The following is a 15,644-nucleotide window of genomic DNA, read 5'->3' as shown; positions in this document are numbered from 1 at the left end:
TTTCATTGCTGCTTTCCCTTAAGTTTCCCAGAGTGCAGTCAGGTAGGGCCCTTGGTCACAGCTCTTCACCTATCTGTTTGCAATTGCTTTTTTCAGTATCCAGGGGACCCATGGCTTAAATTTTGATCAGAGAAAATAAGACTGGCTTTTTTAAAAGCTTACAATCAAAACACTTTGTAAAGATAATCTACTTATCAAATTTAAGGTGATCTATTCACCACTAAGGACAAAATGTACTGAGTTAAAATTAAAGCAAAATCCAGGGTAAAACAAAGTGCTTTTTTTGTAAGGATTTTAGTTTGGTTTAATTATGTTCATATCAACCACAGGGTGGCATTGGGCTCATCACAGGAAATTTGAAGGTTAGCTATCAACACAATGCAAAACCCATTAGGAAATGACAACAGCAACCACTGACCACACAAATCACCAGCAGCGTTTCTGTCCCCTCCTCACAAACAGCAGCTGGAAGCCTGTCAAAGATCCCCCTTTCCTAAAAGCTGCCACAGGTTAGAAATTGGAAAGATACCAACTGTATTGTGTGATTAATTCTGCAGCACAGAGGGAATTCCAATACTTAAAACAATCTACTAAAATAAAACGTCGGAGAGCAGTCCGGTACTCACCTTTTTCATGAACACAAACTGAGAGCTTCTTAACACCATCAACCAGAGCATTCTGCGTGTTGCCATGTCCATCTTCTGAGTCGCTGTCATCAAACTGAGCCTCTATAATGACATCAGGACTGTCATTATAGCCTTTCAGGGACTGTTGCAGGAGATGGCTTCCACAGAGCTCCTCAGGGAGATCTGATTCATAGGCACCTTCTGTTTCTTTATCATTGCTCTCTGGTTTAATTACCTGAAGAAAAGAGAAAAGTTCTGCTAAATCACTGGAGGGAAAAATGGGAAAGTGCAGATTTTTCTTTTTTCATTTTTCTTTCCTAAGGAAAAAACTGCACATTCAGAAGCACTGGACACTCACCATGTAGTCTGAAAAAGAATCTTTATTTTCTAGATGCACAGATTACCTTACGATCAATCCAGCTCTTCAAGATGCCCAAGATTAATGCTATATCCACTTCTCATTCTTCTGACGTATATTTTCATCCTCTCTCCCACAAAGGCCCTGAATACCAGAAGTACCACACTGCTTCACAAAAGGTCCATCACATGGGACCAACTAGTATGCTAGGAAATGATAAAAGAACTCAACATAGTTTGTCACTGTGTTCCCAAATGAAACCACAAGAATGTAAGATGAAATAGAAAAAAAATTAAGTGTGAACAAGAGTTTATAAAACGTTCCCATAAAAAATATAAACCCTTAATTCTCCATTTTGAGGCCTGAGATCAGTATAGAAAGCACACAACTGATAGACATTTACACTAGAAATAAGAATGCGCATTACACAATATGTCAAAAATTTTCAATTTAACAAAAATGAAGCAAATAGGAGAAAAGAATCCACTACTAATCCATTCAATGAGTTAGTCACATGACACTCATATGACAGTACCCTTTGATTTCTATGGGCACAATATTAACATACACCAGTGTTATTTAGTCACTGAAAAAAAAAAAGGTGACCCTATATGTAAATCTGCCCATCTACATTAGCAAAAAAGACAGCAGATTTTGTAGGTTCTAGATGTTACTTAGAACACCATATCCTTCTAATAATCTATTTCTGGATGAGAAATCTATGTGCAATTTAAACATATAATCAAGATGTGATCATACATACGTGTGTGTGTATATGAATTTGATCACTATTGGTAGCACATTCGTTTCATTCTTTCAAACAAATGCTGGAAGGCCAACCTCATGCCACGCACCCTCATGAGGCCTACATTCTAGTGGGGAGACAGATGGTGAACAATTTACTCATTCAACAAATCGTACGGAGTAACTTTCACGGTGCCAGGCACTGCTCTAGGTGGCAAGGAAGCAGCGGTGTACACAATCAAAAGTCTAATAGTGATAAGTGCTAGTGAAAAAAATATATAATATGAAAATGCTGGTTATTGGAAACTGAGGCTAGTTTGCCAGTAGGGTGGTTAGGGAGGATGCCTCCTGGATGAAGCGACATTGGAGCAGAGACCTGCATGGAGTGAGCTTCTAGCAGTTTCTCTATGTGCTTTTAATTGAGAAGTCTAATATTTTTCTGAGTTTAACTCTGAGGTTTCAAATTAGATGCCTGCTTTCAACAAACCAGATTAATGTTCAAATTAGATCACACAAAGATCATGCTTAATTAAAGATCTTCATTTTATACAATGCACAAAAAGTTATTAAAAGAAATCTTTCTCCGAACATTATAATGTCATAGATTCCAATTAACATAACTGTCCCCAATGAATATTATAATATCCACCCAGAAAATCAAAGGAAAATATTACAGAGATGTTCACACAATCAGAATATAGACTCTAAAAATATATTCCCAAAGTTTTAAAATATCTGACTTCATGAAAATGTGATAACAGAAGTCTGACTCTTGTCAGATTCACTGACTTATTCATTTGTTCATTCATTAATTTATTCATTATTTCCACATTTGTTCATTACGTCCAAACAAACAAGGCTCCTTTTCTTTAACAGTTAAAAAAAAAGTTCAAGTGGCTAAGCCAGAAATCTCTAAAAAGATTCCCCTTAGGCCTCTTCCTGCATGAGAACATAAGAGTGAAGCAACAGCTAAGTTTTAAATTAATATACAATTACAAAACCAGCTCTCCTGCACTTCTGCCTTGAAACATGAATCCTGGTTTCATACTTGACCCAAAATATATCATTCAAAAAACAGAGAATTCACTGACAAATTAGAGAAAAAAAAGAAATCTGACATCACTCAAATCAGCAAATCCATTCAATTTCCTTAAATGTGCTGAGCAAATTCAATAGCATTTAGGAAGATCTTCCCCTGACCATCCTCAAAGAATTAACACAACCTTGGGCATTGTCAGAACAGTCCAAAGCACAGACAGGAGGTACGTGTGCATACCCTACGTCTAAAGCACGGTGGCTACAACACAATCACTGGTCTACTGTTCTTTTTTACATGTCATCCCATACAAACTTTATCTCAGAAAGGAGAGCTGGGGGCAGGGGTGAACGAAAACAACTGACATGCTACAGTTAGAATATAAGGTAAAATGTAGTCTTCTGGAAAGATGTTAAACAAAGGTTCCAGGCCTTTACTTTCTATTATGTATTTATTTCTTCTGCTAATGGTTTCAGAAAGGATTTGGTTCCCACAGACCAAGGAGAAAATATTAGAGGGTAACCAGAATTTTGACTTTATAAAATTTGAAGGCTCAACTATCCCACAGTGAAAGGTAGTCTTTGTATGTATGTATATGTGTGTGAGTAAAATATAAAGAGAATTCTGTGATCACCATGATTCTGCCTACCTACATATTAAGAATTATGCTTTGGCTTACACATACAAAGTTCAAGGAAAAGTCAATGGGAAAAAGAGCACAGTGGAAAGCAATGACCAGAGTACAGCAAGCTTAACTGCACAGCACATTTCAAAACCAACCCAGTTCTGATTTTATGATAATCTCCATGGTTTTGATTAGCTATACTCAAGAATTAGTGTTTTAGGCACTAAATTCACTTTTAAATGTATAAATCAAGTCATTCAAAACTGTATAATTAAAATATAAATTAATACATTGCATTTTGAAAGTATTTTCATTCTATTTTTGTTATCGCAGTACAAACAAGAATAAAATAAATGTTACGGGGAAAAAAGATCACCTTAAAGTCATAGGATACAAAAGGCACTCTATAACCGTTCCATATCACATACTGGTTAAGAATGAGGGTTGTGGAACTCCTTCGAGAAATGGCTAATTCAAGTCTAGAAAAGGAAACAAACAAGATGAACCTGGGGACTTCCCTGGTGGCACAGTGGTTAAGAATCCGCCTGCCAATGCAGGGGACACAGTTTCGATCCCTGGTCCGGGAAGATCCCACATGTCGAGGAGCAACTAAGCCCATTCACCACAGCCGCTGAAGCCCGCGCGCCTCGAGCCCGTGCTCCACAACAAGAGAAGCCACAGCAATGAGAAGCCCACGCACCACAACAAAGAGTAGCCCCCGCTCGCCACAACTAGATGCAGCCACAAAAAAAAAAAAAAAAAAAAAAGAACCTGGAAGATCTTGTCATATGGGAAAAACAAGGAAGCTATTACAGGCTACTAGAGTCTCATCTAAAGGACTCAGGAATCATCATGAAAGGGCTCTCTCTGGTCAACCTCAGAAAATTCTAAACATTTATCCTACCTGTCCTATATAAAATGTACCTCAGGTTAGCCAAACAGTTGATGAGGTAATTCTTCTTTATAGAAGAGTTTCAGCTAACTAAGAAGGAAGGACTTAAAGACTTTCATTATCACCATTCTGATATCCCTACTGAAATGACAGATGCAGAAGATGATCATCGATGGTTGCTAAATGCTGATGGCGATGGAGTTTTATAATAGATGGATCAGAGCAGCAATACCTGAACCCACTGATTAATACAAATATCATAAAAAGAGAAAGAACCAAAGTACTGCCTGATGTACTATAATTAGGAAGTAAATACTATACTGATGTATGTACTATAATTAGGAAGTAAATACCACCATCTGTGAAGTATTTTCCCCTAACTTGAACTTAAATCTGACCTGATATAGGTAACAGAGGAAGATGTTAAACACCACTAGGGAGAGGATCCATTTACACTCACTCCCTAGATGATTTCATCCAGTCTCATGGCTTTAAATCTCTCTATATGCTATTAACTCCAAAAATTAAATGCCTCGCCTCAACTCTTCCCCCAAATTCCAGACTCATATCCAATTGCCTACTTGACATTTTCATTTGGATGTCAGCTGGCGCCTCAAACAGGAGAACCCTTGGTCCCCACCAGAACCCATTCCTCTTCCAGCACTGCCTCTCTCGGCAAATGGCACCGAACTGGGGCATCACCCTTGACTCTCTCCCTCTCACACCCCACATCCAATCTATCAAGAGAGTCTGCCTGTAGAATATATCTTCTTGCCATTTCGACTGTTACTATAAAAATCCAAGCAACCTTTATCTCCTTGCAGAACTACTGTAATAACTGGTCTCCTGACTTCTATTTTGGACCAAAGGAACTAGAGTGATCTTTTTTTTTTTGGCTGCGTTGGGTGTTCGTTGCTGCGCACGGACTTCCTCTAGTTGCGGCGAGCAGGGGCTGCTCTTCATTGCGGTGCACGGGCTCCTCACTGAGGCAGCTTCTCTTGTTGCAGAGCACAGGTTCTAGGCGTGCGGGCTTCAGCAGTTGTGGTGCGCAGGCTTCAGTAGTTGTGGCACACGGGCTCAGTAGTTGTGGCTCGTGGGCTCTAGAGCGCAGCCTCAGTAATTGTGGCACACGGGCTTAGGTGCTCCACAGCATGTGGGATCTTCCCAGACCAGAGCTCAAACCCATGTCCCCTGCATTGGCAGGCGGATTCTTAACCACTGCGCCACCAGGGAAGCCTTAGAGTGATCTTTTTAAAACAAATCAGATCATGTCATTCTTGCAATAGCTTCCCAATATCCTTCCATCACCATGCCACAAGGTCTTGTCAAATCTGGCCCATATCTATTTTTGTATTCTCATTTTCTACAACTTCTTCCTCTGCAAATTACACTCCAATCCTAGAGATCTTCTTGCTATTCCTAGAATACTAAAATCTTCCATCTTGAGATTTTTACATTTGCTGTTCCCTCTATCTGGAAAACTCTTTGCCCAGCTATTCATAGGGACTGCTCTCTTCACTTTTGTTTAGGTCTCTGCTCAAATATCCTCCTCTCAGAGAGGCATTCCCTGATCACATTAACTAAAACAGCCCCACCTCACTGTTATGACTCTATCTTCTTACCCTGCTTTATTTCTCATCACTGCACTTATCACTACCTGACAATATATTATATACTTACCTGACAATATATTATATACTTTCTGTCTCCCAACTAGGATGTGGGTTTCATAAGCACAGAGGCTATTTTATTCACTGCTATATTCTAAGAGTTAGGAATAGCATTTAGTAGTCACTCAAATATATATTGAATGAATGAACAGCAATTAAGTAGGAAATGACCTGTTCAGAGTCTATCTTCCCTGATAAATACAAACTCCATGAAGTCACATTATATACTCAAGTCTCATCTGAAAGAATAAAGAACCAGAGATGGCATACTGCATCTAACATTTCCACACATCTAAAATCTACCCATCTCTCAAGACCTAGTCCAAATGCCTTGGATTTTCTATAACCCAGAATCCACCACATAGTCTTCTCAGCTCCTCCTCATGCCCTGCTACCTGCCCCAGACCAGAGTAATTTCTTCCTTTTCTTAAGTCCTAAAGCAATTTATACATACCTCTCCTACGGCACTTCTCATTTTTTTCACTTCGCTAGTGTTATCTATGTATGTGATTTACCTCATCTGTTAAGACTGTTTGCTCACCAATAATATCTTATATATCTCCGTATACTCTATGGCAACTTGCATAATCAATCTAGGTGCTCAATATTTGATGAATAAACATTATTTGATAGATAAAAGGGTAGAAAAATGAAAAAAGGAATATAAAAGACTATCAGGATGCAAGAGAGTTTTCAGAACAGTTTCCAGACACACGAATATGTGGATTAGAAAGTAGAAGCCCAATTTTCCCTAGATCTGTAAAGTAAGAGGCCTTCTTCTGTGGGACTGACCTTGAAAAAGTTGAAAAGTCTAGCTCAGTGGTTCTCAGTTTTGAAGTTTAGCAGATCCTGCTGAGAATCAGATGAAAGCTATAACTCCTTCCTCCACAGAAAACTGCACAACTACAAGTAGACAGAAAGTACTCTATAAGAATTTAAGAGTAAGGGGAGTAAAAAGTCTGGTGCTGGTGGCTACCAGTTCAGGTTGATCAGTATTTTGGAGAGCTCTGGGCTCAGAGTGAAAGGAGGGAGGCCTCAGGAAAATGGATATATTACTGACCTGGTTAACTGAGGACTTTAAAACTTCCTCTGGTTTCCTCCACAGACCTGAGAGAGAGAGAGGCAGCTGACTGCACTTATTATTCTGAGTGCACGCTGCAACTGGAATTATTTCTCCCTTGGACATTTAGTCTAGTCTCTGGAGGACAGGACAGAAACAGATTAGTGAGGGAACCAAATCGCTGGGTCATACAGACTTTTTCGCTCTCAAGTCTTGTTCCATGAACGGGATAGGATGAGCATCACATAACCCTGTTAATAAAAATAAACAGTGAGGACTTCCCTGGTGGCACAGTGGTTGAGAATCTGCTTGCTAATGCAGGGGACACGGGTTCGAGCCCTGGTCTGGGAAGATCCCACATGCCGCGGAGAAACTAGGTCCGTGAGCCACAACTACTGAGCCTGCACGTCTGAAGCCTGTGCTCCACAACAAGAGAGGCCGCGATAGTGAGAGGCCCGTGCACCGCGATGAAGAGTGGCCCCTGCTTGCCACAACTAGAGAAAGCCCTCGCACAGAAACAAAGACCCAACACAGCCAAAAATTAATAAATAAATTAATTAATTAAATGTAACTGTGAAAAAAAAAGAAGAAAAGCATTAAAAAAAATAAAATAAAATAAACAGTGAAAATACAAATGCGCACGCGCGCGCGCGCACACACACACACACACACACACACACACAGAGAAATGTTTGTCAGATATACCCTGAAGTTAGTTTTACCATGGATACATCTGTAATCTACCTATTGTCTCCTTTTGGAAGGTGAAATTGGGCGACAGAGTGGTTTGGCAGTGTAATGAAGGAAAAAGGTGATCCCCTTTCTCCAACAGGCTGCAATCTCTGGCGGATGGAGAGCAGTAATGTGGTCTCTTCAGTAGTACTTGGGAGGAACCCTGAAAACCACTAGGGATGAAACTGAGAGGAGGCTATTCGAAGCTTGCCACTGAAAGGAATAGGCCTAAGCCCAGAATCTTGAGCTCTGAGACACAGAGAGGAAGAGATACACCTTTTGGGAAAGGAGGGTGGGTGTAGCATGACTTCTGTACTTTAAGGGGAACCCTGTGTTAGCAAAGGCATAGCAAAATGCCCTATAGAATATCCCTAATTCGAAGACAAGAACACTTTCTAAATCAGAGACATGATGCAACCATGTGAATGGAAAATGTCTAAGGAAGACGCTAATCTAAAAGGCTGGCAGAGGGCTTCCCTGGTGGTGCAGTGGTTGAGAATCCGCCTGCCAATGCAGGGGACACGGGTTCAAGCCCTGGTCTGGGAAGGTCCCACATGCCGCGGAGCAACTGGGCCCGTGAGCCACAACTACTGAGCCTGCGCGTCTGGAGCCTGTGCTCTGCAACAGGAGAGGCCGCGATGGTGAGAGGCCCGCGCACCGCGATAAAGAGCGGCCCCCACTTGCCGCTACTAGAGAAAGCCCTCGCACAGAAACGATGAACCAACATAACCAAAAATAAATAAATAAATAAATTTATTAAAAATAAATAAATAAATAAAAGACTGGCAGAATTTTAGAAAATAATATTTGAGAAAATATATAGGGAAATACATTTTAAACATAACCAAAAAGCACTGCCATGAAAGAAGAGAATGATAAATTCAACTCCATTAAAATTAAATTTTTCCTTTTATCCTAAAATAATGTAAAAGAAATTTAAAAAGATAAGCCATTGAAGTACTCATATCCAGAATATATAAAGAACTGCTATAGATCATTGAAAGACAATCCAATAGAGAAATGGGGAAAAGGCTTAAAGGCACTTAACAAAATAGTGAATCTTTATTGCCAAATAGACAAAAAAGATGGAAAGCTGCTCAGCCTCATTTGTTGTCAGAAAAATGCAAATTAAAACCACAATGAGATAACACCACAAACCCACACGCAGGCAAAAGCTAAAAATCCTGACAATACCAAATGTCAGCAAGAATGTACAGTGATACTTTGCTGGTATAAATGTAAACTGGTCCAGCCCTTTGTGAAACAGATCAAGACTGTGAGGGAAAGCAGAAAACAGATCTACTCAACTCTCGCCCTGGCTTATTCCACTACACTGCCCTGCGTCCCTCAGGATTTTGACAGGGGAACACAGGAAAAGGAGACTAAGATGGGAAAGGACACATATGCAAAAGCAAGGAGATAAGAAAATACAAATTTTCCTTCAGGAAAGGCAAGTAGTAGTGAAAATGTACAGTAAGAGTGAGAAAAGAGGATGAAGAAGCAAACATGAAGAGCACCAAATGCCAAGTTAATGAGTCTGGTCTTTACTGTAAAGTTAGTAAAGTGAGAAGTAGGGAAAAGTGGTTAAGAGAAGGAACTGTAGTCAGCACACCTGGGTCTGCATCTGGCTCTGCTGCTTAGTAGCTATGCCACTTTGGCAAAGCTATGTAATCTCTTTGAATCTCAGTTTCACTATATTTAAAATGGAGACAAGAGTACCCAATATCATAAGATTATTGGAGAACTGAGATAATATATGAAAAGCTCTTAGCACAGGTGCCAGGAACAAAGTTGTAAGTGAATCTGTATAGGAGGAAACAAATTTAGTCTTTAGAACCAGGAAGTCCAAGGTGATGGGGAACATCCAGGTGGTAGCTGGAAATGTAGATCAGGAGATGGGAATTGGAGGACAGAAATCCAAATTAGGAAGTTAACCACAACGGTTCAGCAAAGGCCAAGCTTCTCTGAAAAGAGAAGCTGAGAAAAGAGCACTGAGAAAAGATTCAAAGGGGGTTTCACAAGGAATAGGAGTTCGTGAAGCAGAGAGAATTTAAATATAATTATGAACACGTTAAACACTAAGACTTCTATTATCACTCTTCACATTCATATTGCACTATCTTCCCTGTGCTTTACACACATTAACTAATTTGATCTACACAACAAACCTGGGTGATACATAGGAGAATAATTATCTCCATCTCACAGGATAAAACAGGTTCAGACATGTCACAATCCCACAGCTACTAAATAGCAGAGCTGTGACATGACCACAGATCTAGGGCTCTAAGTCCAGCTCTCAGTCCTGGACACTCCTATGGGAGATTTCCTGCAAACAGATTCAGAGTGAGTTTTGCATGTACATCTCCCACCACTAACACCCACTGCATGAAATACCTGTGTATCTTTTGCCTGCCTGGCAAATAATCAAAATTCAAGATCCAGCTCTTCTGTGATTGCTTCTCTGACTCAACTCCCCCATCTCTTATGAAATGCTGTTTCCTTCCTTTGTTCCACTGCTATTCCTTACCTATTGTTTCATTATAAGTTTGTTGATCAAGTTGTATTCCATTTATTTGTCTACATATTTCTCTCTTCCACCAGACAGCAAACCATACCACATTCATTTTTCATATTCCCCAGAGGCTCCCAAAATGCTTGGCATATAAAACATGCTCAATAAATATTAGTTTCCTTTTCTCTTCTTCTGACGAGAATAAGAAAGACTTGAATTGGCTGTAAAAGAAGAATTCTAAAAAAATTTACAAGAAATAAATAACTACCAAGCAGCAAGAGCCAGCTAAATTCAGATGCTTATCTACATGATACTGCATGATACTGCACTGCCCTCCACTACTACACTGTCTGGAAACCAGGGACGCGCCACCAGTTATTTTATCAGAGTTGAAACTTATCACCATAAGAAGCAAATATAAGTACACATGCAAATGAATAAAACTGGAAGACATTTAAATAAATGCATTTTTCTAAAATAATTCTAGACCTTCATATCTAAATTATAACTCCAGTTTCAATATGGACCCAAATGTAACCATAAAGTTCACTGTCACCAATTTAAAACAACATTTTTAGCTAGAAAAATCACGAATGCCTGAAGACGAGAAAGCCAAAATGTGAGCACAGCTTCCAGCGATGTTTCCTGATTTCTTCAGAGTGTGAAGTACCAATCCGTCCCTTAGAAGGAGCGTGGGGGGATGTCTACACTGAGCTGTAAATCAGATCAACTGCAAAGAGCAACTCAAACTCAACAGAGTCAAGAAACCGGTCACTTTAAAACAATTAGTTTTTTTCTTCTCCCTCCTTTTATAATTAATATAATGTATTTCAAAACTGGGGAGCAAGAGTACCTGTAACCAATTTAAATGGAATCATAAATAAAAGTGCCAAGTAACATTCCCAAACTCCAAGCATGAAACATTTCATAGTCTCCCTGTGTACTGATATAAAAAACCCTTCCTTGAACATAAAAGCCATCTTTGAAGAGTGCTATTTTAAATCTCATAAAAACAACAAGTCTATATTAGCACTGGAAAATTCTGTTCCAAGCAAATAAATTCTATGACTTTCCCCTGGGGCAGGGGTTGCTATCAACTTGGTAAAATGGAGCTTCTCCAAAAAGATTTACATATGCCTATGTCCACAGGCACTTTCTGCTGAAAGGGCTGTTTACAACAGTATCAGCTGAAGGCTTTGTGCACAGGAGATAATGCCCTGCCTATCCCACTACCTGAGCCTCTGATTCAGAGCTAATGCATGTCGTGAAGTCCACCTAGGAGCCGCTTTTCGTTTCTTGGCTTCTCTGGCTGGGCTTAAGTGACAGCACTCACTTGCCACACATGTTTTAACAAACTTTCAAATCCCTTAATGGCATGCTTGGGACAAAGTATAATACACTGTTCAGGAAATACCTTGGAGCCAAGAAAAGCAATTGATATTTCCACAGGGAGTTCCTGACAAGGCTTGCCAATAAGCTTCTTTCATTTTAAAACATGACCATGGATACTATCATTTTAAAGACATATTACAGACGTTCTTAAAGGTATATATGTTAATTGGGAACTTTGTTTGCCTATGGTAGTTAATCCAAGAGTGCCTTTATTTAGTTAACAGGAGTAGAACAAACTATCCCCAATCTTCCCAGTTATTCAGGCCAAAAATCTTGTTATCCTTATCAATGGGTCAATTCCTCCCTCCCTCCCCCCCCCACCCCCCAATCACATCCATCAGCTCATCCTATCACTCTGTCTTCACTGCCACCATGGCCGCCACCCTGGGTCCGGTTCCATCACCCCTCACCTGGACACAGGCAAGAGCCTTGTAAGGGGCTGCTCCTACTCTTCTCCTCTTTCCATGTATTCCCAACACAGCAGTCAGAGTGAGCCTATGAAATGTAAGTCATATCATGTCAATTCTCTGCTCTACATCCTGCAAGGCTTTCTGCCTCCACCAGAGCTAAAACCCAAATCCTGACTGATACACAGGCCCTACCTGATCTCTGCCCCCACCCTGTGATCCTGCTGACTTCATCTCCAACTATTCCCCACCTCAGCATCTTTGCTATCCCTTGAACACGTTAGGCATGTATTCACTGTTCCCCAAGATCTTCCCGAGGACAGCTCCCTCACTTCCTTCAGTTCTTACTCAACGTCACCTTCTCAAGGCAGCCTTCTTCGGTCACCCTATTTAAAATCTCAACCCCACCCCCAAATTCATATCTCCCTTATTTTACTTATTTTCCCTCTTCAGTACTTACCACTATTGAGCATGGTATTTTATTTACATTATTATGTCTTTCCCGGTGAAACACAAGCTCCATGAAAGTGGGGACTTTTTCTCCTGTTTGGTCACTGTTACATTCCCAATACTTAATATAGCACCTAACACAATGTCTCCGACACAATTCCATGCTAATGTGCTACTATCACCTTAAATTCAAACCATCAAACACCACTCTAGTCCCTCCCCTCAAAGCACTTCCCCTTCCTGTTCTCTATTTTTTTTTTTTAACATCTTTATTGGAGTATAATTGCTTTACAATGGTGTGTTAGTTTCTGCTTTATAACAAAGTGAATCAGTTATACATATACATATGTTCCCATATCTCTTCCCTCTTGCATCTCCCTCCCTCCCACCCTCCCTATCCCACCCCTCTAGGTGGTCACAAAGCACCGAGCTGATCTCCCTGTGCTATTCGGCTGCTTCCCACTAGCTATCTATTTTACATTTGGTAGTGTATATATGTCCATGCCACTCTCTCACCCTGTCACATCTTACCCCTCCCCCGCCTCATAGCCTCAAGTCCATTCTCTAGTAAGTTCTCTTTTTTATTAACACCATGACCACTTTCTTCCAGGCCTTTCAAACTCAAACCCTCACAACCATATTTGACTCTTTCTACTGCCAAACATACTGCTTCACCAAATCCTTCACTTGTCTTTTTACAAGAGCTCTTATATTTCCACAAATTCCCTGGTATTCTCAGGACCATCCTACAAACTTCCAGAAAAAAAAAGATCTGATTAAACTACCTTTTTACTCAAAATTTTTCATGGATTTCTCTCCCCTGGAGAAACTAATTCTCTGTTCTTTGGCTTATCATTCAAAGACCTTGACCTTCTCAATGTCCACTGACCTTTTTTAACCATTTTAATCTTATCTGCCAGTTCCTTCCATTATACACCATTCACAGGCCACTGCAAACTCTTTCCTGGCTTAGATCACACCAACTCAAAATTAGGTTTCTAACAACTTAGAACAGCAGGATCTGTCTCCCTTTTTCTATTTCTCTGTGAGTACAATAAGGAAAACCATATAACTCGTTAAATTGTTTGATTCTTTTTAAAAAATATTTTAAGAAAAAAAGGAAACAGGGCTCTTGGAGAAATGATCGGTATCTGTCAAGGAGCCCTCTGTGCAGAGCAGGCCTGGACTGAAGGAGAGGAAGAGTGCAGACGTCTGATGAGTCTGGCTTTAGGGTCTCTGGACACTGTTCCGAAGAGATCACGGGACTTGAAACAGAATTACGGGTGTCTTGTAACACACGCCCTCTCTCCTTTTCTGCACGGCCACCACAAGAAACTAACTAACCACAACTTCACCCTGATACAACCAAGCATCTGTGCCTAGTCACCAAAGAGAGTAAGAAGCAGGCATACTTCCCCTAGAGGAGAGACAATTCACAGAACACAGCAGATTCCAACTAGAATAATCTCCGTAGCAAGGTATTATGTACTTTAATGCTAGAAATGAGCAGAGGTGGGGAAGAGAATTTGGCAGAATATCACACCAAGTTCCGAAACTCAGGAACAAATAAAGTCAGGCAAGAGTGTGGATAGAAACAAACCTGGGAAAGCAAGCCCTAGGGGAGAGTTCCCAAGAGAGAGAAGAACTAGACAGAAGAACTTCCAAGAACAGAGTTCATGGAAGGAACAGACAATTATTGAGATTTAGTGAAAGAATACATACATTTACATGTAACTTTGTACACAGTGACTGCTTTTCTCTTAACCATACTCTTTATTGTACTTTGACTTAAGTCTCTAAAACATACTCAATGTATTAATAATAAGTGTTTTAGCTGCAAGAGACAGAAAAACTAACTTGAATTGGCTGATTAGCTTACATAAGTAACTGATTAGCTTACATAATTGAGTCAATCTGATCATACTGAGAGGCCCATCTGATATTTGCAGAGGGAGGGAGTGATGGGGGGGTGCAGTGGGGCGCTCTCAGATTTCTTCAATATTAGCTCCAAAAGCAGGGCAGCCTCTCTCTTCATGTGTCAAGAAGGATTCCAGGAGCTTCAGAATATATCCCATCCTCTTACAGACCACAGTGGAAAAAAAGAGAGAAATTCTTGCCCAGGTGCTCTGCAAAGAAGTCTCAGGACTAGGCTGCTGGGGTTGACTTTGGTCACACGCCCAGGCCTGAATCCATCGCTGTAGCAAGGGGGTGGACTACACAGTACTCCCCTGCATCTGAGAAATGTGGCCAGTTTTTCAATCCTAGTAACAAACAAAGTTGAAATCTCCTTAGAAATGCTCAAAGTGGGGTTCTTTTGAAAGATAATTTTTGGTATTTTTATTCATAGTAGAAGCCTACTAGTAATAATTTCAAACTGTTTCCATGAATCAAAGATCATTCCGCTTTTAGAATCACAACCATTTTTGACATGGAATCAAAGCAAGAATGTCAACATCACTCAGGAAAGAAAACAACCTAAAAAGTTTAAACAACATGCTCATGGATGTAGAGCACATGTCAAATAAAGATTATTTGTATTTGAAGTTTTTACATGTAGAGAGACTTAGCTGCAGTACCTGACCTCAGATTCCTTCACATCACACCACCTGTAGCAAAATGAATTTCACATCCTTGAGACACACTTCAATATGCTGGACCACACTGAAAAATAAGCTCAATTTGTAGACCATTTCACAAAACCAGACAGTACACAATGAAAATTTTTCAGAGCAAGGGATATTCAGGACATTAATGTAAGGGCCACAATCCCAGAGCCTAAGGATGTTCCATATAGCCAATTTACTAATAACAGATTAACCACAATTATCTGAAAAGTCAGCCAACACTTGAACTACCACATTCATGTACTGATAATAAAAACTGAAACCACATTTGATTAGTGGTTGCTGGCACACTATAAGCTGTGTGCCTATTGCTAGATTTTTTAAATAGATTTAAGGTATGGCCAACTCTAAAAAATTTACTTGTATCTGCAACCATCCTTTCCTTCTTCCCACCTCAAACCACAGATAGAGTGATCCAGCTTTGGATACTGTTTCTTGCCTTGAGGGTTTTGCTCATTGGGTAGTACCTTTCCCCCACTATTTCACTGCCCCCTCCTTCTACATGATAAACTT

At 40.1% G+C, this 15,644-nt stretch overlaps 1 protein-coding gene across 2 annotated transcripts in view; it reads right to left on the bottom strand.

Moving 5' to 3' along the window:
• The window catches only part of DIS3L2 (DIS3 like 3'-5' exoribonuclease 2), a 380,422-nt gene that overhangs the window by 252,217 nt on the left and 112,561 nt on the right, over positions 1–15,644 (bottom strand). Inside the window, exons 8-9 of one of the 2 annotated variants that reach the window (XM_082466170.1) lie at positions 12,061–12,145; positions 627–861 (exon numbers count right to left, since the gene is read on the bottom strand). In XM_082466170.1, the coding sequence (XP_082322296.1) occupies positions 627–861; positions 12,061–12,145 (320 nt within the window). The remainder of the gene's footprint in view (positions 1–626; positions 862–12,060; positions 12,146–15,644) is intronic. The other variant, XM_082466171.1, reaches the window with a different exon arrangement.

Source organism: Balaenoptera physalus (genome assembly GCF_965194825.1).
Source record: "Balaenoptera physalus genome assembly, chromosome: 6".
Classification (NCBI taxonomy): Eukaryota; Metazoa; Chordata; class Mammalia; order Artiodactyla; family Balaenopteridae; genus Balaenoptera; species Balaenoptera physalus.
Note: the sequence above shows the minus strand (reverse complement) of the source record. Positions and strands in the feature narration are given on the sequence as shown.